A 22,124-nucleotide genomic window follows, 5' to 3' on the forward strand; every position below is an offset into this window, starting at 1 on the left:
TCCCCAGCCTGCCTGGCAGAAATAGGCCACTCTCTCTCCAACTTCCCCCCCAGCCCCTGGCATGGCCCAGGAGGGCAGGAAGCACCAGATACACAGTGGGATACGAAGTCCAGGCAGAGGGGCCGGAGGGATGGGCGATAGCTGGCATGGCACAGGCAGCACCACACCAGGCACCTCTTGACTGTGTTTGAGCAGCCCAGGGGCCATCCAGCTGTGCCAGGGCTCCAGCACCAAGTGCTTCATCCCATCCCATCCCATCCCATCCCATCCCATCCATATTCTCTCTCCAACCTGCTATGGCTGCACAATGGCCCCAGACGTGAGCGCTCCCAGAGCAGTTCCAATCCCACTGACACATCCTGGTGACCCATCAGCCCCCCACACTGGGACAGGCAGAACCTGGGACCCCCAACAGCAACGAGGATGGGCCAGAGCCACCCAACCCTTCTCCTGGGCTTCTCTGCGATGCCACTTGACTGAGGGATCACAGAACCACTTGTGTTGAAAAAGCCTCCAAGATGAGAGTCCCACCTGCTCCCCAGCACTGCTGAGGCCACAACAAACTGTGTCCCCAAGTGCCACATCTACCATGGAATGGCCTTTAAGCCATGAAGAAATGGGTGAAGGGTCCCCAGAACAGCAACAGAGGCTGAGCTGAGGGCCAGGCAGGGCAGCACAGTCCAGCCTTGGGATTCTGCTCTATAGAAGCCCAGCTTAGGGGCTGCAACACATCTTACTCCCCTTGTGCCCCTTAAAAAGCAGGGAAGTCCCCTCCCATGTGGGCAGCACTGCCCAGCACCCAAAGGTGACACCCACCACGACACCCCACTTTCTAGAGCTCTGTCTCATACGGAGGCGTGGAAATCATTAAACCTGGAATACCGGCATGGAAGGGGGAGCAGACAAAGCTTGGCACAGAGGGGGTACCCCCAAAGCCCTTTAAAGTCAGAGCAGGAGGGAGCCCGGACTGCAGCCCTGACATAAGGCAGAGGAGTGAGCACAAGGCAGGCGTTTCGCAAGCTTTTGGAGAACTTTGGAGACTTCAAGCACAGCAAATGAGGTTTCCCACGCTTGAACACATCCCTGCACCGACACCGGCACAACTCCACTCGGTACATGTGCCCCAAAAACACAGCACACCCGTCTGTCTACGGCTTTTTATTGACAGTTCTGGGGAGAACAGTTCATTTCTTCTTCTCCACATCCTGCTCCGCTGCTTCCTTGGCGCGCTTGGCGCGGATGCCGAAGAGGCGGGCGTTGGCCCGGGCCATGCGCAGGCTGGCGAAGGCCTTGAAGTTCTTCTCGTCTTCCGAGATGACGCGGGCCTTCTCCCGCTTGAACACCTGGGGGAAAGAGGGAGTGCCAGACAGTCAGGCTGCACCTCGGGGAAGGAGCTGAGGCTTTGCACAGTGATCTCAGCGAGGAACAGAGCACTCATGCCACCTACAGGTCCTGCCCTCGGCTGCTCCATCGGGAACAGCAGCACAGCCGCACCCGCACCGAGCACAACGCGCAGAGATGGAAACAAAGCACCACAGGAAACGTGAGTCAGGTTCACAGAATCACAGGATTGTTCAGGTTGGAAAAGACTTTAAGAGCATCGAGTCCAACTGTCAGCCTGACACCAGAAGCATGTTCACTGCTAATCACGTCCTCAAGTGCAACATCCACATGTTTATTGAATGCTTCCAGGGATAAGGACTCCACCACTGCCCTCAGCAGTCAGTTCCAATGCTTTATACCTTTTCCATGAAGAAATTTTCCCAATATCCAACCTGAACCTTCCCTGGCACAACTTGAGGTTGTTTCCTCTCATCCTGTGACTTTTTCCCTGGGAGCAGAGCCCGACCGCCACCCAGCTCCACCCTCCTGTCAGGGAATTCTAGGGAGCAAGTAGAGGTTTGTGGCATTACCAACAGCAGCTCTGGGAAGCAGTGATGATTTAGGGACAAATGCTGACCACAGAACCTGCCTGGGCACCCCCACCCCAGCTGCAACCCAAAGTGCCCCCAGTTTCACAGGTGTGAGTTCTTTCGAAGGTTTATTCCTGGGGTTTTTTTTTGGTCCAGGAGGGGCAGTGTCCACAGATACAGTGCAACAGCAAGGAGAGAACCCTCTCCACAGAGTTCAATCACATTCATGTCACAGAGAGAATATGATTTAATTACACTTACATTCTTGATGGGCATAACGGGTCCTGTGAGCTGAGTGGCCAATTTGAGTTCCTCTGGCTGCACAAGGAGAGGACAGGAATGTTAAAAAAACAGAATTTAAACTTTCTCAGGTTAAAACCTCAGTTAAAAACACAGCCTGTACACAGGTACTCAGCTTAAACACGGTGCTAACGATCCTGATGGAAGATTTAGCACCAAATGGTAACGAATCCAGCATTTCATTTGGCACAGATGAGCTGCATCAACAGCCCACGTTGTGCCTGGATCCGGCCGGAGGAGCAGCGGCCTCTCAGCTCTGCCAGCTGGAAAAGCTTTGACACCAACTGTGCCATTTTCAGTGTGACACAGAATCACAGAATCGTTAAGGTTGGAAAAGACCTCTAAGACCATCCAGTCCAATCTGTGACTGATCCCCACCTCGTCACCCAGCCCAGAGCACTGAGTGTCACATCCAGTTCCTTGGATACCTCCAGGGATGGGGACTCCGCCACCTCCCTGGGCAGACCCTTCCAATGCCTGACCACCCTTTCCAAAAGAAATTCCTCCTGATGTCCAACCTGAACCTCCCTTGGCACAGCTTGAGGCCATTTCCTCTCATCCGGTCCCTTGTTCCCTGGGAGCAGAGCCCGACCCCCATCTGGCTCCACCCTCCTGTCAGGGAGTTATAGGGAGACCGAGAAGGAACCCCCTGAGCCTCCTTTTCTCCAGGCTGAGTCCCCACAGCTCATTTATACCCAACACACTCCTCAGCAACTCCTTCTAAGGCTGATTTCACTGTCTTGTAAAAGTGTGTCATCAGACAAAAATGATTGAAAATTATTTTATGTAGTTAATTTCCAGCAAGCAAATCTGAAGCAGTATTTCAGATCAAGGCCTTTCCTCCCTGCTCTGAAAAGGGAGGGATCCACTACAATTAAGCAGCTTGGAGCTGCCAGGCTCCCCAGAAGATCTGAGGACAGCCTGAGCACACCGCTGTGTTCCGTGGCTCGCTCAGCCCCGCGGGAAGCGTGAATCCACTGCCAGCAGAGCCAAGGAACACAGCTCTGCTCTGATCTCGGAGAGCTTTTAATGAAAAGCATTTCTGAATGTCAACAGCAACTGCCTTCTGGAGCCTGCCTGGCACAGAGCCACTCACAGAGCCTGTCCTTCACCCTTCCATACGGCTGGACAGAATTTTCAGGTGGAATTTTCAGCTACTCTTGACAATTTAGCTCCATAAACTAAAACTCAACTGGTTGGGCAAGGACCAAAGCTCCAGGAATCTGCCCCAAACCAGGGTTGCAGCCCCTCAGCCAAATGCCTGACCCAGTATTACTGTGACCCAGAGAGCCCTGTTACACTCAACCCTGCCAGGCCAGGCCTTACGCTGGGCTCAGACCCACGCTGCATCCAAGGGCAGGGCTGCTCCCCTTGGGGTCACGTCATGAAACAAGTTCAGGAGCTCTGCACACCGGGATAGAGGGATGGGATGACATTAAACCTCCCAAAGCAAGGCCGCAAACAGCCCCTGTGACACGATTCCAGCAGCCAGGTACTCACAGAGCTGTCTCCCTTCTTGGGCATGGCTGGCTTCCTCGGGAAGAGGATGAGCTTGGAGTGGTACTCCTTCAGCCTCTGCACGTTGGCCTGCAGGGACTCGGTGGACTTGTTCCGCCGCCGGGGATCCACGGAGATCCCGATCGTCCGTGCAAACTTCTTGTTGATGCCAGCGAGCTGAGGGGAGAGAGGGAGTGGTGTCAGCATGCCACAGCTCCCAACAGCCAGGCAGGGCTCCAAGCAGAGCCAGCACGGGACACAGGGTCTGGAGAAGGCTTGGCATGGCTAAAGGACCACCCACTTCCCCACCAAAGGGTGTCCTGGTGTATCTTAATGCTTAAAATGTTCCCCAGACTTCGGTTTTTGCAGGTGGATTTTTCTCAGGAGAGCAAAGAGCAACCGCTGAGGGGGACATTTAAACTCAGATACATACAGACAAGCATTTATGGAGTCAGGACATGGATAGCTCTGGCTCACTGAGTACCGTGAGCTCCATTAAATAACTATTTGTTTTAACCATCTTAAACAAGAAACTCATTTTCTGTTTGAAGACAGCTGTGTCCCGCTTTGTGTTCCACCATTACCCCAAAATTAAAGAAAACTAAGTAATGAAGCATTTGGCACCCAGAAGAACAATTTTTCTGCCTCAGTGCACCAATTTCAGTTATAAATGTTTTAATTAGACGCTGAACCAGGCGCAGAGGCAGCTGGTAGCTGCCAGCAAGGACTGATGTGACTCCTGCCCACTGCACAGATATGCAGTGGGGGGTCCCTGCAGACACCCTTTAACAGCTCAGCACACCTGGGCAGGTCCCAGGGACAATTTCCTGAAGGAATGGAGGACAGGGAATACTTCCCAGAGAGTTTCAAATATTAAACGAGAACAGCCCCAGCTACTCCTGCAGGCTGCACTGAATAGTCTTTCCTCCTGGTACAACATCCCCTGCTACTCTTACAAGTCAGCTGAGCTCAGTTTACCTGATCTGCAACAAGAACACATTGGCCAAAATACTCAGGATTAGCAGAACAGTTATTTCATAAAGAAACAAAGCAATTTAATGAAGACCATAACCTTTTCCCTCCCTAAAAAAGTTTAGGAGACTCAAGACTCTTCCAGAATTCAATTTTCATAGAATCCCAGCATGGTTTGTGTTGGAAAGGACCTTAAGGATCATCTGAATGCACCTCCCTGCCATGGGCAGGGACACATTCCACTAGACCAGGTTGCTCCAAGCCCCGTCCAACCTGGCCTTGGACACTTGCAGGGATGGGGCAGCCACAGCTTCTCTGGCCAACCAGTGCCAGGACCTCACCCCCCTTACAGGGAAGAATTTCTTCTGTATACCCAACCTAAACTTCTCTTCTTTCAGCTCGATTTTAATGGAGTTTAAGTGAGTCTGACCAGACAACCAGACGTTTACCTTTTAAACACCTTTGAGTGGTGTTTCCTTGCTCCCAGAACCAGAAGCACCACAGTCTCCCCAGGACGAGCCAGCACCAGCAGGTACCACATCTGGGCACGTCACCTTGTGCAGGACAGGAGCAGCAGCCAAGCTCAGACTGGGAGTTCATTTATTTAGATCAGTGCTCTGTACTCACTTTAAGCTCCTCCAGGCTGAAGCCTCTGCCAGCACGAACTTTTTTGTGGTATCTGATTGTTGGGCATCGCACGATGGGCCGGATGGGCCCAGCCACGGGCCGGGGGGCGATGCGGCGAGCCTTGGCCTGGCGAGCCTTCCTCCTGGAATGTCATGGGATCACAGGATTGATCAGGTTGGAAAAGACTTTCAAGATCACTGAGTCCAACCCGTGACTGATCCCCACCTTGTCACCCAGCCCAGAGCACTGAGTGCCACATCCAGGCCTTCCTTAGACACCTCCAGGGATGGGAACTCCACCACCTCCCTGGGCAGACCCTTCCAATGCCTTACCATCCTTTCCATGAAGAAATTCGTCCTGACTTCCAACCTGAACCTCCCCTGGCACAGCTCGAGGCCTTTTCCCCTCATCCTGTCCCTTGTTCTCCGGGAGCAGAGCCTGACCCCCACTTGGCTCCACCCTCCTGTCAGGGAGTTGGAGAGAGCGAGAAGGTCCCCCTGAGCCTCCTTTTCTCCAGGCTGAGCCCCCCAGCTCCCTCAGCCAGTCCTGCTGCTCCAGCCATTCAGTGTCTGTGTTGGGGTGAGGGGCCCAAAACTGATCCCAGAATTCCAGGTGTTGCCTCACCAGTGCCCAGCGCAGGGGACAGGCACTGCCCTGGCCCTGTGGCCACACTGGCACACAAGGCATGTGTAACTGGTCTTCTGGGCCACATCGATGGGACAGTCACCAGGAACATGGCATCTCTGCCAGATGTGCCACTGCTGCCCTAGGATCCCTCCGGAACCAACAGCCGGGCCACGCCGGTGGCTGGTGCTGCTCCGAAACCGCCGCTGCCATCAGAGACCCAGGGTAGAAGGAGTCATCACCGTGGTGCAGCGATTCCGGAGATGTCTCATCACTTGGCTGCGGCTGGGAAGGGCCCGCTCTGAGCACAGACCCCGAGCGAGCAGCCGGGACTTCAACGAGCGCGGCCAGAGAAGGGCCGAACACAAACCCGCGGCGCTTTGGCCTCCTCAGCAGCCCCGCACACTCCGGAAACCCCCTCACGGGCCCCCGCCGCCTCACCTGCGGATCTTGCGGGCGGGCTGGTTGAACCAGGTGGCCACTCTGCGCTGCCAGTCCTTGTGGAAGTGGGGCTTCAGGATCATCCCATTGCGGCTGGGCGCCATGGCTGCGGCCTGCGGACGCGGGCACGGTTAGTGCGGTCCTGCCGGGGCCCCGCCTGGCCCCCGGGATACCCCGGGCCCGTGGCCCCCGACCCAGCGCGGCCCCCTGTGCACCCCCGGGGGCTCCGCCGCGGCACCGGGCGGGCGGATGGCGGTGGATGAAGCCCCGGGCCCTCACTCACCTTCCGCCTCGCGAACGGCGACCGGAAAGGATGCGCCGCGGCGCTGCCGCCGGAAAGGCCGCGGCGGCGACCAATGGGGAGCGCGCGCGAGCGGCCCGGGGAAGGACGGGCCAATGAGGGGCGGCGGCTTCACCTGCCCGAAGTAAAGATGGCGGCGGCTTAAAGGGTCCGCGGCCGGCGGGCGGTGGGGACTGGCAGGGAGGCGAGGGGCGAACGGGGCCACGGGCCCGCGGCCAAGCTGGGAGCAGCAGCTCCAGCACTGCTCGACGCTCTCGCACAAGCCCAGCCAGACACATGCCCGATGGGATTCTCCAAGTCCCCAAACAGGAGTGTGGGGGTCCCTGTTCCCCTCTCCATCCAACCCCTGCTCCAACATCCACCCCAGAAGGCTCTGCCACTGTCCCCCATCATCTCCCACGTGGCAGGAGAGGGGTCGGGGACTTCCATCCCTGTGGAACTGGCACAGCAGTGCTGGTAGCACCACAAGGGCCATGGTGGGCCCTGTGCTGTCCCCCAGTGTCCCACCACAGCACCACTTGCACTGTCACCCTCTGCTCCATGGGACCAAACTCAAACTCAAAGGGGCTGTGAGTTACGAAATAAAATCAAAGAACACTTGGAATTTCATCTGCTGCTGGAAAAGAGAATTCAAAGAGCGAGCCTGTGAAGAAACAAATAGCTTTGGAAATTAGAAGTCCAGGCAGCAGCACAGCAAATGCAGAAACCCACTTGTGCCCCTGCAATCAAGAGAAATTACTCAGAGACCCCAGGGAATGGGTTGGGACAGGGAGAGGATGGCAGGGAGAACATCCTCCCCACACCATCGGGGAAGCAGCCCCAGCCTGACCCAGGAACAGGAGCCTGGGACTGCAACAAAGGCCCAAAGGCTGGGAGCTGTCAGAGCCCAGGCTTGGGCTGGGGTCTTCAAGGTCACAGACAGCCCTCATGGAATAACTCCAGACAATAATCCTTCCCAAAATATTAAGCCAGCCAGGGCACTCCAGGCAGCAACAATCACTTTAATGCTTTCCCTGATGAACACCAGACAGCCCTGTCAGCAGGGCCTGTTTTGCAAGAGCCACGAGGATGGAGCAGCTTTTCCTGAGGATTCCCAACACATGTACACACCTGCTTTTGCTGGATTTCCAAGAGCACCTCTCCAGCTCTGAACCAGCAGTTCAAAACAGTTTTCCCACATGTACTTGGAGTCACTCTCTGCACTGCTGGTTTCTCATGTCCCACTACTGAGCTCTGCACACAGATTTTCCTTAATCTCTGCTTAGGAAACACTTGCTATAAAAACTGGATATAAATTATTGAACAGGGAGAAGGAGGCCCTTGTTCTGTACAACTCCACAGCTCTAATGAGCTTCACATGTGCCAGAACATCCCCCCAGCCTGACACATTCTACACACACAGAGGCACGTTGTGGGCAGTTTATTCCAGCCAAGGCTGTTACTGTGTTGTGTTCACAGCAAAGATGCTCAAAGGTTATGCAAGAGCTGCTCAGCTCAGCTCAGTTTCCCCAGGCTGGCACCCAGGGCACACCCCTGCCCTCCTGCCATGGCACAGAGCACAGCCAGAGCTGGCTTACATGGGATCTTTCATCCCTAAGCACATGTACCCTGCTCCTGTGTACCACAAACCTTCACAGCAGATCAGACTTACCCAACTCCTAATCACCACCACCCTGCTGGGAATCAATTCTGAACTCCTGAGGAGTTCTCATTCCTGCAGGATAAAGCAAGGAGCGAACGTAGCCATTCCTTAATTTTGGGGTAACAGCAACACAGCAATTCCCTGGTCAGCATCTTTAACTCTGGAGCTGAGAAGGGAAAGGGTCTGTGTTCCAAAGAAGCCTCACATTCCACACAGGAGTGGGCTTCACACTGGTCTCAGGCGTGGTTCCTCCTCCTCCTCGGGGTGTGGTGGCTGGGGGGGTGTCTCCTCCTCCCTGGTGTCCTGTTTGTCCCTCTCTGCCTGCAGCCAGCTCTGCGGGGCGATCATCTTCTTGGGACCGTGGGGAGGGGGACCGATCAGGGCCTCAATGTCATCATAGTTGATCACTTCCTTCTCCAGGAGGGCACTGGACAGCTGGAAAGGAGAAATGAGGCACTGTGAGGAACAGGGGCTCCAAACTGCCCGTCTGAGCTGGTCTGAACTCTGCCAGCTCAACTCAGATCCCAACACCTGCCCAGAGCACGGGGTGCAGATTGGTTTTATGAAAGCACATTTCCTTGGGTCAGTAGCATATCCAGTGACTCCTAGTTCTCTGCTAGGATCCACGTGGTTCTGCATTGCAGAGGGAACAATGTAATTTTAAAAACAGTAGATTATTTCTTCAGAATTGGAGATTTTCAGACAGCTTTCTCATCAGTTCTCTGCTGAGACAGAACTGATAGGGTTAGGATATGTGATAAATGACAGAACTTGAAAACTTAGAGGCTTTATTTTTAACAAATAAGGTGAAACTCTCTGACTTTCAGGAGTCAGGAGCAGACTCCAGCTGTCCCCCCCGAGATGGGGTGACCCCAAAGCCACTGGACCCAGGACAAAGTTCTCCAGGCTCCGGCACTGTTCCCAAGAGCGTGTTTGGCCAGGAACGCACAGCGTGACTGCAGGCAACAAAGCAACTCTTGGAAACGGGAATGAGAGCTCCAAGAACAATGAGAGAAGTGTCCCTCCTGCCACTGTCACTGCACCTGTGGCCCTGCCCAGGAGCCAAAGCAGCAGCAGTGAGACCTCGGGCAGGCCCACGGCCCTCCCTGCACACACAGTGCTAACAAAGAGCTGCCTGTTCCTGCAGCCACGGGCTGGGGGTCAGCATGAGTTCCTCTCCAAAGAAGTGGAATTCTACAGCCCCTCTGGCAGCAGCACCACCCCTCTGGAGCAGCAGGTGGCTTGTCCAGCGTGGAACTGCTCAATCCTGCTGACCAGACACGAGGCGCTGGCAACTGAAACATTGACTCTGGAGATACTTTGGCTCCACTTTAAAGTTTTTCTGAGCTGAGCCTCCAGCAAACATCTGGCTCCTGTTAGATGGTAGCAGCAGGACAGAGGAGCCTGCAGAGACATCCCTGAGGATCCCTGCTCCAGAGCTGCCAGGGCACTGGCCTGGGGACCGAGCTGTCTCTGTATCACCAGAGGCCCGACACTGTGGAGCTGAAGGGGTTGTTTTGTTATTCTCGTTTGTTTAAAAAGAAGATTTAAGGAAAATAATTGCTTGATTTGCAAAGTATGCAACACTAAGTTGATTCCTGGTCATTTTGGATATCATGGACTGGATTTCTGTAGGGAGGTTAAGGAGATACACAGGATGCTGTGACTCTAGTGTGGCTCAGCCCAAACCAATGGGCACACAGCTCCTGGGGATGTGCCAGGGTGGGAGATTGGTTAGGGACTGTCAGGATCACAAAGGGGAGGAAGCAAAACTCTACTTTTGCAATGAGGATTCCTTGGTGTATCAGGGTCAAGGAGGATGTACCAAGGAGGTTTTATCAAGTGTCAGGGAGGTGAAAACTGCCTGGAGCCACCAGAAAGCAGGAACCAGCCCCAAATCAGCCAAGGTGACAGGTCCCACATTCCTTCACCAAAGTCAGAAAGTGTCCACCTGATTGCTGGCTTGGCTTCCCAAAATCAGTCACGGTCTGCTCTCCAGGAAATTCCACTGCCAAGAGGCAAGCAGAGAAGTGCAGGTGAGGGACATAAATTCCAGCTTTGATCACTTGCATGAAGCACTCCCCCTCCTCTACCCTGCAAACACCAGCTGGTGTGAGGAGGCAGCTACTCAGTGCTGGGAAAGGCACACATTCCTCCCCGTGCCTGCTCTGAATCCGGGGGATCCACAGTAAACAGTCACTTGTTCCCAACACTCCCACTACGAGACTTTCTAGGAGAGAGACATTGCAACAGCTGAGCTACAGAGTACAGAAAGCAGCAAAGCAAAAACCACCAATAGAAAAAACCCAAAACAACACACAAAATCCCACACAATCCAACTCACTGTTTGCAGCTTGTCCCTATTGTCCAGTAAGAGCTTTTCTGTCCGCCTGTAAGCCTGAGCCACTAGGACTTTGGCTTCCTGGAAGAAACAAGAAGAGAGATTTGGGGTGTAGGTGGCAACAAACGCAACGTGTGGCTAAACAAGGAGAGCTCTGAGGGATGGAATTTGCAAACTGAGCCAGAACATGGTTCCCATCCACAAAAACTATGGATAAACTGGAAAAAGGCCCAAGGAATGCTGGTGATAAGGGGCAGTGAACTCCTGCCCTAGCACAGCTCTTCAGGGCAGTCGTAGCTGATGGGAAATGGAGATTAAGGCTGCCCAGGAGCTAAAGGTGCAGCTCAGCACAAATCCCAGGGAAGCACAAGCACAGTGCCTCAAACAAGAACTTTTTTGTTTCCAGCTTTTTGATTTTTCAACAAAAACAATGTTTTTTTCCTCAGCATTGAGGCCCAATTTCCTGTCAAAACAGGCTGATTTGCAGTCAGTCCAACTGTCATTTTTGTTAGATCTGATGTAGGAACTGCAGACATTTACACTGTGCAGCTGAGTCTGTCACACAGATTTCTTGCCGTCTAAGCACTGCATAGCACAAGTTACTGGGCTGAACTCACATCCGGGTGGGATTCTGCCTGTTCCTAAGGCCTCAAGGCAAAGCCCTCACACAGCCACACATCAAGTAAGTGCTCACCTGTTGAAATCCACTACTCAGTAACCTACAGCAGAATGCAAATTGTTTGGGTGTAAATCACTTGCATTGTTTCACTGAACTGCAGAAAGCAAAAACCAAAAAGAACCATTCAACCCGGGGTAGCCTTACATGGTCCATCATTTGCTGGAGGCCCTGGCTGAAGGGGCGTCGGCCAATCCCAGGGGCACTCTCCAGGTCTGGGAAGGAGAGCTGCCCGATGCTGGGCACCATCCCATACTGCTTCACCATGGAGTAGGCGATCTTGGTCACCTTCTTCAGGTCATCCTGTGCTCCTGAGCAGGACAGACACACACACAACGTTTGCCAAGGACCAAAATACACCTTCTTCCCAGCACAGGAAACCTCCGTCCTGTGCTCAGAGCACCCTGGACCTCCACCTGTCCTGGCCAGGCTCTGGTTCCTCACCTGTGGTGACCTTGTTAAAGGTGATGGCCTCAGCCACTCTGCCCCCCAGTGCCATACACATCCTCTCCATCAGCTGCTCCTTGGTGAACAGGTACTGCTCCCTGGGCAGGATCTGCGCGAACCCCAGCGCCGCATTTGTCCGAGGGGCTATGGACACCTGCGACACAGAGCAGCTCCCTCAGCTCACAGAACAACACAGCTCCCCACTGCAACAGCACAGGGAGGGCCCCTACACTCCCAGGGAAGTTTGTCCATAGCTATGGACAGGCTGGCCTACAGGGACACGGCCAAGGACCACAGTGTGTCCCGATTCCTGCACAGAAAGCTCTGCCTGCACACACTTTCTGCTCAAGAAATGCAAAGGAAATTATCCTTAAGAGCAAGCCAGAGAAATCCTGAGATTTAGGAGTTGCTTTGGAGCATATAAGCCAAACAGAGTTCATTGATTCTGCTCCAGAATCCCTGAGACTACCTGCAGAAAGAAAGTCTTCAGAAAAATAACAACCATTTCCCCCACCCATTAAGCGAGAGTATATAACACCAGTTCTGCTTACACAATGGGTCATTCAGAGTGAATGTGCTGCTGGTAGTCAGCCAAGGAACTGTCACCCTTGTCATTCCACTCTCCAACCCCATCCCAGCTTTTGGAAGAGATGTGCATGGATCACATCCCGGGGTGCCAAAGAGGCCTTTCCCTGCAGAGAAGGGCTTCAGGCAGAGAACCTCCCAGTCTGAAAAACATAGCTCCCCAGCAGTGCCAGAGCAATTCCTGCAATGGGAGCTTTGCTGGCTGAAACGTGCTGGGTGAGGGATCACATAGGGAGCAGCCTGGAAGTGCATGACTGAGCAGCAGCACCAGGAGACAGTTGCTTCTAATTTTTAATTGCAAAGCTTCTCCTATAGCTGGTTAATCAGCTTTGCACCAGCACTATCATCAGTGGAGCCTAATACTGGATTTCTCCACAGCAAAATCTAGGGACATGGTTTATAGAATCACAGAATCATTAAGGTTGGAAAAGTCCTCCAAGATCCTCAATTCCAACCTTTAACTGAATCCCACCAGCCCACTAAACCACAGTGTGAAGTGCCACGCCCAATTGTTTTTGAACACTTCCAGGGATGGTGACTCCAACACTTCCCTGGGGAGCCCGTTCCAATGCTTAACCACTCTTCCAGTGAAGAAATTATTCCTAATATGCAGCCTGAAGCTCTCCTGGTTTAACGGTGGGCTTGGCAGTGCTGGATTAGTTAATTCTGTGATTCTCTATTTGCCTTTTATTTTGCTGCACTATCACTGTTGGGGTAACACAGCAGAATTAAACACAAGTACCACAAAGTAATCTGGGGCAGTGGAAGCCCTCAGGACTCCCTTCTGTCCCAGTGACCAGTTCATCACACCCCTCCTGGCAGTGGAAGTACCTTCATGACGGCCTCGGTGTGCTCCAGCAGCCACCCAACCAGCGCGTGACCAGATTCATGGAATGCCACAACCTTCCTCTCTTCTGGTGACAAGATCTTACTTCTTTTGGCAGTGCCTGTAGGACACAGACCAGGATTTGATAAGGTATCAGAAACAGGTGTAACCAGCAGGGCATAACCTGGTCCAGTTCAGTGCACAAGCTCACACAGCCTGTGGCTGAACAATTTGTGCTGAACTTGGCAAGGGAGAGGCAGCAAACCCCCTTTAATTACAAGCTTGGAAGTGGAAAGCAATCCATGCTTGGAATTGCTTGAAAACACTGGCAGAAATTTTTCCCCCTTCTCCTCCTTACAACAGATTTAATAATTAGATAAATGATTTGACATTTGATTCGATCACAGCTTAAGAACGCGAAGCTCGGTCCTGTTCCCAAGGACAGATCTGCAACGAGGCAGCTTACTCTTTTTCTTGGAAAAAACCCAAAACAACACAAAAAAACCCCAATAACAAAACCCAGAATGAGTCTCACACTGATTTTGCTGCCTTCAGTCCCTTAGGCAGAATATAAGAGAAATGTTGCATTATATATATGAAGTCCCAGTTGAGAAAACTGTGCATTAAGAGTGTTCAAATCAGCAAAAGACCAAGAGTAGATACAGAAATCCTTCCCCAGAGCCTGGAAATGTCTCTGATTACACATGGCATGCTCTGTAAGAGCTTATTCCCAGGCTCCTGAGAACTAGCAAATGAAGCCATATCTCACATTTAATCCTTCCTCCAGAAAGGTGATTTTTGAAAGTGTCTATTTTCCAAGTCGGCAGAGCAAGTCCAAAAAGGATTAAAAAAAGAAAGGTGAATGGAAGTAGAACTTCTGGCACGTAGGAAAAATAAGTACAGAACACACAGTGTGTCAGGCACTGTATAGAACATACAGTTCAGAATGTTGGATGCAGAAAGATCCCAGGACTTCCAGGCCAGTGTCCCCACACAGAGCCCGGAGCAGCAGAGGGGAGGGCAAGCGGTCACGAGCAGTATTGTACAAAGCTTGCTTCATGTCTTGGAAAACAACATTCTATTAACATGAATTTTTAAACAAAGTCAAGGGCTTTATTAAACAAGGAAACAGCAAAATTACTGTGGCAGATCTTGTAAAATTACTGCTCAGGGACCCTGGAAGCTGCTGTGCCCTGTGAGGCACGATGGAACAGCAGATTAATTGCTACTGCCTTGATTTGCAGCAGTCAGTCCCTACCTTGCCTTTAGCAGCATGTGAGCATGGCCCTGTATGGCTCTTTCCACACAAAGATGCATCTATACTCTCTCTAAATATATATATATACACATACACACACTTAAAAAAATTCTGGAAGCATTCCCACATCAGCCCACTGAGGGAGGGACTGGGAGAGACCGTGTTCTTCACAACAGCACACAGTGTGCCGACAAAGATTATTGCTTTTCCTACATAAAGTCACCTCCAGTAAGGGAAGTTCCCTGAAAGCCTGTACTTATCACATTTATGAGACAAAGCAACTCTGGTGCATCTCTGCTGGCCTTACACAAACCTCTCCAAGAAAATAGGCTCCATCCCCTAATGCAAAGCCCTAAAAGCCTCTGTGTGCTCCGCAGGTTCCTTCCCTCACTCCCAGGAGACCTGACTAACTGCTTTCTGTTCCCAAACTAAAAACACAATGGGAACTACCACAGAGAGAAGTTCTTGCTCCTCCCTTACAGCAACACAAAGCTTTAAGGCTGACAGGGCCTCCGGACTTACAAAGTTCCCTTTTGATTCCACCCCACTGTTATTAAAACCAGAAGCTCCTAATGGAAAGCACAGTAATATCTTCTTTCTTTCTTTCAAGAAAAGCTTTTATAGGAACTGAAATGCCCTCTAGATTGTGAAACCCAGCAGCATTCCTACAACATGGCAAGGGTACACTTAATAGAGGAGCCTGGGGGGTTGTTTGGGGTCTTTTAGACTCAGTCTACAAAAAACAGCCAGTCCTAGTAATATGAGAGAATCTGATTAAGCAACAAAAAGACTCTGCGGCCTCTTACACACCCCAGAGTCTGAGTGAGGCCAGGCAGCTCAAAACCGCCAAAGCCCATGTCCTGCAATGCCCCTCCACATGAATCCCAGGGATCCCTTCTGCTGCCATCCCCTCTGGCTTTCCTTGCTTTTTGCTTTATCTTCCAAGTGTGGGGAACTAAGGGAAGGCTGGAATTCAGGAAGAAAAGCCAAGTGAATCCCTACAAGTCTGATGCTTTCACTCCTGCAGATGGGAAAGTAAAGCACATCTTTACAAAAGAAAGTGGTGTCAGGACAAGGGGCAATGGTTTCCAACTCAATGAGAGGAGTTTTAGATGGGATATTTGGGAAAAATGGGTGGTAAGGCCCTGGCACAGGTCGCCCAGTGAAGCTGTGGCTGCCCCACCCCTGGAAGCGTTCAGGGCCAGGTTGGATGGGGCTTGGAGCAGTCTGGTCTAGTTGAAGGTGTCTCTGCCCACGGCAGGGGGTGGAATGAAATGAACTTTAAGGTCCCTTCCAACCCAAACCATTCTGTGATTCTATGACCTTCGCTGTGGCTTGATGAGAATTTCTGTGTTACGACTCCAGTTGTCTCACCGTCCACTCCCTGTCCACACCTTGCTGAGTACAGCCTGGGATTCCTGTTTTTACCCAAAGCACTCCAAGGGTTTTGTTTTTCAGAGACAGGTGAAACTTCAGGAATTTCTGAAAAAACTAGGAATTCTTTAGGCATTTTCTGATAAAGCAAACGCTCAGGCCTCAATTCCAGGATCAGGAAATAAATGACCCAGCACAAACATCCTGTTCCACATGCTCCACTAGAAAAGCACAGAATGGCAGTCTGTGTGCCCAGCTCCCCTGGGAATGACACTGCAGCCTGGAAGCAGTTCAGTGTCTGCTTATGAAAACCACAGCCTGGCTCCAGGGCAGTTCAGCCTGAAACCCACCACATTCAAATCCCTCAGGTGAAGTCAAGAGTTCTGGGAACTCTTTTCCCTTCCTTACAATACACTGCTACAGGGAAATCTCCAGAGGTTCCTCTCCTGGCAAGGGCACAAGTGGCAGAGAAAGGCCACAGGATGTTCTCAGAGGGAGAACAGTGCTCCACTGTCTTGCCGTTTATTCTGCCAATTCATCAAAGCCTGGGCTTGGAGGCCAGAAAGAAAAATCTCTAATTTCTTGCTGTTGAGGATGCAAAGCCTATTTGCTATTCATGTTTATGTAGCAGGTGTCCAGAAAACCAAGAGAAGCCCAGACATACTGCCACTTTTATTCTTTTTAAAAAAATTAACCCACAAAAATCCTCAAGCTTTTAAAATGAAAAAGCCACACAGATTTGAATTCCCCTCTTTATTATTTTGTCACTGGTCATTTTCCCTAAGCTATGGGTTGAGGCTCCCACAGGATCAGGAAGATGGATCCATTTGGGGTCTTCTTCAGAGAACTTTCTGTGACTGGCATTGAAGACTTTCAGGTCAGACCACAGTTAGGACCCATCTGTCTTTCTGGAATGTAACCCCCTCACCTGAGCCTTCTCTCAAGTGGAACAGACTCCAGAGGTAACAACAGAAATGCTGCTGCACTGGCACAGGTTGCCCAGAGAAGCTGTGGCTGCCCCATCCCTGGAAGTGTCCAAGGCCAGGTTGGATGGGGCTTGGAGACACCTGGGCTAGTGGAAGGTGTCTCTGCTCATGGCAAGGGGTGGAACGAAATGATCTCTAAGGTCCCTTCCCACCCAAACCATTCCATGATTCTAGGAAAGGGCTGGATCTCTCACCTGCAATGACTCTCTCCACAGCATACTCGAAGTTGGAGGTGTCGATGGATTTGTGCCCTTCCCTGGCAGCGTGAAGAGCAGCTTCATTACAGATATTCGCTATGTCAGCTCCTGCAGACATGAGTTTACAGAAATTACATGGGATTTGTGTGTGACAGAGAATTCAGAGGACAGAATGGGCAAGAACAAATCTGGAGAAAGACCTAAGGAAGCCAAACAGCCTGTGCTTTTTGTTCCTTGGGAACAGAGAGCCTAGTCCATGGTGTTTATGTTGGATTTGAACAATACAACTGCCTTGGCAAGGAATGCTGATACCACACAGAGCTCAGCAATCCAGGAGCAGGCTGAGGCCAAGGCTGGCTCCCAGGGACAGGGATGGTGTGGGCAGTGGGCTGGCACAGGCTGCTGCTCTGCTCAACCTTGGAGCCAAGAGAAGGAACATCTGTTCTGAGTTTGTGTGGGTGGGTTTGGTGGTGGGGGGCTGCTCAGAGAAGTCACAGAGAGACAGAGTGCTGGGGCCTATGAGAGGGAAAACCCAGGAAGGATATTCCAGGAACTCCACATAAACAGGAACTCTGGAGCCTCTTGCTCAGCACTGTTTCAAGCTCCCAGGGACACACCCTGGAAGAAGGCTCGAGGCAGGAGCCAGGGAGAGCTGTCCAATTTCTACTCTGACCAGCAAAATAGTTCCCACTCATTCCTCCCATCACTTTCCTGGTACCATAAATCAATTTAAAAGCATGAAGCCAAGTCAGGGGAGGGTAAGGTTGGATTTCAGGAAAAGGTTTTCACCCAAAGGGTGGTCAAGGCACTGAAAAAGTTCCCCAGGGTAGTGGTCACAGCCCCAAGCCTGAATTCAAGGAGTGTTTGGACAATGCTCTCAGGGACCGGGTGGGATTTTGGGGTGTCCTGTGCACGGCCAGGAGTTGGACTCAGTGGTCCTGATGGGTCCCTTCCAACTCAGCATATTCTACAGTTCCATTAACTTAACAGCCTTCTCCCTTGAAGTGCAACACCTCATCCTCAACAACAGCTTGGACTGGAGCATGAGGGTCCTCCCCTTAGGAATTAGGAACCTGGGCATTATAAAAGCACATTTTCCCTACACCCCACACCCCTGCTAGTCCAAGAAATTTCAGAAGACTGAAAATAGTCATGAACAACTGCTCATCAGAGCTCAGAAGGGAGCTGGTCAGGTTCCCAGTATTTCCACAGAAATGGAGAAAAAAGCCCTTTTTGACCAAAACACCCTGTTAAACCCACACCCTGCAGGAGCTGCAGCCTGAGCTGCAGAGCTGGAGCAGGAGCTGTACTCCTGAGGACAGGCCGTACCGCTGAAACCTGGGGTGAGCTCAGCCAGGTGCTGCGAGTAGAAACTGCCATCCTGGATCAGCTTGAGGCCCTTCAGGTGATGCTCAAAGATCTCTTTCCTCTCCTGTAAAGAACACACAATATCTGAGCCCAGCCAGGGGGCCACAGCACAGCAACTTCCAACACGCTGTCCATGGCAGGGAGCAGGGCTCTGGCAGGGGGACGGCGGCAGTGCCAGCAGAGGGCAGGGCTGTCCGTGCAGCTTCCAGTGCACCAGAAGCCCTGATAAACACCCAGCTCTCAAATTCTCAGCAGATGCAGGAGGCTGTGCCTGAGTCACCGCTTTCTCTCTCAGGGCCACTCTCCTGTCTACACTTTCACTCTGATCTGTCTCAACTTTTCCCTCACCATAAAAGCTCTTGCAGGAAGGAGCTCTGACTGCCTCGACCTGCTCCTGTACAAACCACAAACTGCACACCCCATGCACAGCTCCTCAGCCTGCGCCCATTTCCCAGATGGAGGTGGGGGTGAGATGCCTGGCGAGCAGCCACCAAGTGACTCATTCAGCTGGTCCAGGAGATCCTGACTCAAACAATGGGCTCAGTTGCCAGGGTTTTTCCCCTTCCTCCTTCAGGGCAGCTGCACAGTTCAGGCTTCCGGGGCCAGACTCTATCAGGCATTTAAGGTATTTTCACTGAAAGCTCTGCAGAGGACAGTGAAGCACAGATGGGAGAGGAAGAGCCTGTGCTGGCAGAGCACACAGATCCTCACTGCAGCTGAGTCCATTCCCAGAACTCTGCTACAAATGTCAACACAGCGGACATGGAAAACTCCTAGTAAATGGATTTAAAAAGCATTCAGAAGGAGAAAGTCACTTAACAGGCTGCCTAAAGGAAAATGAGGAGCCTTACAAGGATAGGGAGGGGCCATAAACCTACAGAACAAATGGTGCTCAAGGCACATGACAAGTTAAACTCTCACAACAGCCAATTGCCAATTAGGTGCTTCCCAATTTCCTGGAGAGAAGACACAAACACAGTTCTGCATCTGCATGGCAAAGGGAACATCACAGAAGAATTCAAAGCCAAGCTCTACCAGAGCAGAGATGCTCCAAACCAGTGAACTGTCACTTCAGAGAAACAGGCAACTCTATTAGCATGACAAACCCTTGACTTAGAGCACAGAAACAAGAATAAAGACAAAGAGAAGCTCAACATCTCCATCTCCTCCAAGCTCAGCCTTTGCCAGGCCTGTGAGTCACCAGCAAGGACCGGGACACCTCAGTCATCAGCGTTCCAGGAAGGACAGGGCAGGGTGGAACATACCTGGAGTGTTGGGAGGTCAATGAAGATGTGCCTGTCCAGCCTCCCAGGTCTCATCAGAGCGTTGTCCAGGACATCGGCACGGTTGGTGGAAGCCAGCACTATGACGTGATCTGTGGTCCCCATCCCTGCCAAAGCCAAGGAAAAATAGAGGGGAAGGTTTTCCCCACCTCAGACTGCACTGCAGGCACACAGTGGACTAGGCAGGCCAGAGGCAGAGTTTGCACAGCTTTAGCACAAGGCCAGGTGTTCAGAGCAGCCTTTGGGGCAGCTGGGGCTAAGAATGTCCCCTTCAGCTCAGAGCAAAGACAGGAAGGAACCACCCAGGTCACCCAGGCCAGTCTGTGGCATCAGGGATACTCTGAAATCCCCTTTTCATTTACTTATTGAACCCTGGCTTAAAAGTTCTATTTCCCTCCCCTTTTTGTCACATTTGGGAATTGCCCCAACTAGAACCCAAAACAGAATCTCTCTATTCTGACAAGTCCACAGATGCCTTCTCACCCACAGGTTAAGTCATTTCCTGCTCCTTTAGCTCCAGGTTGTACAAGCAGCATATCCTAGCTGAAACAGCTTTTCCTTCCCATGGAAAGCCCTTTCAGTTTTTATTTACTTTCAGTCTTCAGTCACAGACAGGCCACCAGGATCACCAGGGGAGGGACCCGCTCAGGTTAATGCAGAGAAGACACGGCTTTGCCTCTCAACAAGGAACATGTTACAGCACAAGATGATCTTTGCGAATTCACTCATCTCTTACCTTCTGCAGGCACCCAGGCACAGTGCAGGGTACTGCACAGACCAGCTCTGCAGAACCTTCACCACAGACACAAAACACAACCTAAGAGCTCTGCAGTGATTATCAGCACAGAATTTGGTCAAGCCACAGTCAGAGCAGGTTTTGCCTTCAGGCCTTAAACAAGGGAGCATCAGGATTTACAGGCTGCCTGAGAGCAGCCTCAGTGGAGGCATCAAAGGCAGACAGGGCTTCCTGGGAAGGCAGAGCACCGGCAGCTGGAGGAGAGCAGAGGGGCAGGCATTGTGCTGCTGGGTGGGGAGCCAGAGCTCACGTTGAATCACTGCCCCACACTGTTATTTATTACATTCCACCAGGTGCCTACAGGCCCCTGGGCATGAGTCACCTGCTTCCAGCACATTCCCCAGCACTGGCACAAGCAGCCTTCCCAGGGAAAGGACATGACAGTCCCATGTGCTTCCCTCCCTGCCAAGTCCCACACTGTGGAGAGGCAGCTCCATGCACGTAAGCTGGGCTGCTTTCAGCTCTCAGCTCCACCAGAAGAGCTGCCAAATGTGTCAGCGTGCGAGAGCTCAGCACAGACCCAGGTTCCAGGTGAGGCAGGGGACTGGTTGTGCCAGCCTGTGCTGCAGCAGACCCAGTGCTCCCTCTCTGCAGGTTCCTGCCTAAACAAGCTGCTAGAGAGGATGAAGCCAAGCATCCCTGAGATGTGTATCTCACTGCACTCTAGAGTGGGATAAACAAGCAGAGCCTGACGGGCAATCTAGGAATGGCAGGCTTTATTCCACAGCAGGATTAGATGGCACAGTGCATTATCTGCCTCGCAGCTGGGGAGACTCTCTTAAAATAGGCCTGACTATTAGAGCAAATTAAAAACCAGAAGCACTGCGAGCATCCTCCTCACATCAGCTTCTCCCCCACTTGTTCCCAAGCCTGTATCCCAGCAGTGAGAAACACTGCTCCAAGAAATCCACAGCCACAGCCTCCAATTCATGTCACTGTTCCCTATGCAAAATCACCTGGAACATCACAGGCAAAGATCAGCCAAAGGAACAGGCTACAAAAACAACACCTCATCACATCAAAAAGTGACGAACAGCTCTGAAAACACAGCCTGAAGAGAGAGTTCCTGCCAGGGTCACAAATGAACCATTTCAGAAGGGAAAGGGAAAAGAGTCCACTTGAGCTGCCAAGTGCTGTGCTCCTCAGTGACCAGCACACTGCTTGGTGGGCCCCTCACCTGCAGTGTCACACTGTGTCACCCTCCAGCCATTTGTCCAAAATTCTTTGGACATCACCTGGGAGCAGCAAGAGGGGCCCCTTCCCAGGGGAAGCCCGAGGGCTGCATATGGCACAGCTTGGGACAGGTCTTGTTCGAGGGCTCCAGGTGAAGAGTTGCTACCAAAAGCTGTCCTGCATCTCATTCATACCCCCCCCCAGCTCAGCCCAGGACTGGCAAAGCTCCTCTCAAAGCATCCAGAACAGAGCAGAGATTTGGGTCACATCCCTCTTCCGCTTGTCTGCGATTTGTGAGGGAGATTCACTATTCAAACCAGGCACCTGCTCTGACAGAGCCCGGAGCTCATGCGTCACTCCACTCCTACAAACAGCTTTTGTAGAGAGGCTCCCTCCAGTGCCTCCCCTTCTCCCACCAGACTCCCAGTGCTTCCCAAACACAGAGCAAGACAGAGGGAAGGAAACCCAGGTCGATGAAGGAAGAGCACTATGGTTAC

General features: G+C 52.0%; 2 protein-coding genes across 2 annotated transcripts in view; both read right to left on the reverse strand.

Annotated features, from left to right (window-relative positions):
• Positions 1–1,143: 1,143 nt before the first annotated feature.
• On the reverse strand, positions 1,144–6,743 carry RPL13 (ribosomal protein L13). Its single transcript, XM_027685002.1, has 6 exons — positions 6,658–6,743; positions 6,375–6,487; positions 5,310–5,451; positions 3,714–3,887; positions 2,175–2,231; positions 1,144–1,343 (listed from the first exon to the last, which is right to left on the reverse strand). Exons 2-6 carry the CDS (start codon positions 6,476–6,478, stop codon positions 1,185–1,187), a joined length of 636 nt encoding a protein of 211 aa, XP_027540803.1. The 5' UTR covers positions 6,479–6,487; positions 6,658–6,743; the 3' UTR covers positions 1,144–1,184.
• Positions 6,744–8,474: 1,731 nt separating this feature from the next.
• The window catches only part of SPG7 (SPG7, paraplegin matrix AAA peptidase subunit), a 27,110-nt gene continuing 13,460 nt past the window's right edge, over positions 8,475–22,124 (reverse strand). The window contains exons 10-17 of the mRNA XM_027685047.1: positions 19,641–19,765; positions 18,337–18,439; positions 17,005–17,115; positions 13,198–13,313; positions 11,779–11,935; positions 11,482–11,645; positions 10,662–10,739; positions 8,475–8,752 (exon numbers count right to left, since the gene is read on the reverse strand). Coding sequence (XP_027540848.1) covers positions 8,543–8,752; positions 10,662–10,739; positions 11,482–11,645; positions 11,779–11,935; positions 13,198–13,313; positions 17,005–17,115; positions 18,337–18,439; positions 19,641–19,765 — 1,064 coding nt within the window. The 3' untranslated portion in view covers positions 8,475–8,542. The remainder of the gene's footprint in view (positions 8,753–10,661; positions 10,740–11,481; positions 11,646–11,778; positions 11,936–13,197; positions 13,314–17,004; positions 17,116–18,336; positions 18,440–19,640; positions 19,766–22,124) is intronic.

Source organism: Neopelma chrysocephalum, unplaced genomic scaffold (genome assembly GCF_003984885.1).
Source record: "Neopelma chrysocephalum unplaced genomic scaffold, ASM398488v2 Primary Assembly neopelma1_68, whole genome shotgun sequence".
NCBI classification, from domain to species: domain Eukaryota; kingdom Metazoa; phylum Chordata; class Aves; order Passeriformes; family Pipridae; genus Neopelma; species Neopelma chrysocephalum.

Coding starts and splice junctions, on each gene's coding strand:
- RPL13 (XM_027685002.1), bottom strand. CDS start 6,478: ATGGCGCCCAGCCGCAATGGGATGATCCTGAAGCCCCACTTCCACAAG. Junction 3,888..5,309: donor TCAGCCTGGAGGAGCTTAAA/GTGAGTACAGAG, acceptor CTCTCCCCTCAG/CTCGCTGGCATCAACAAGAA. Junction 1,344..2,174: donor CCGTTATGCCCATCAAGAAT/GTAAGTGTAATT, acceptor TCTTTCCCCCAG/GTGTTCAAGCGGGAGAAGGC.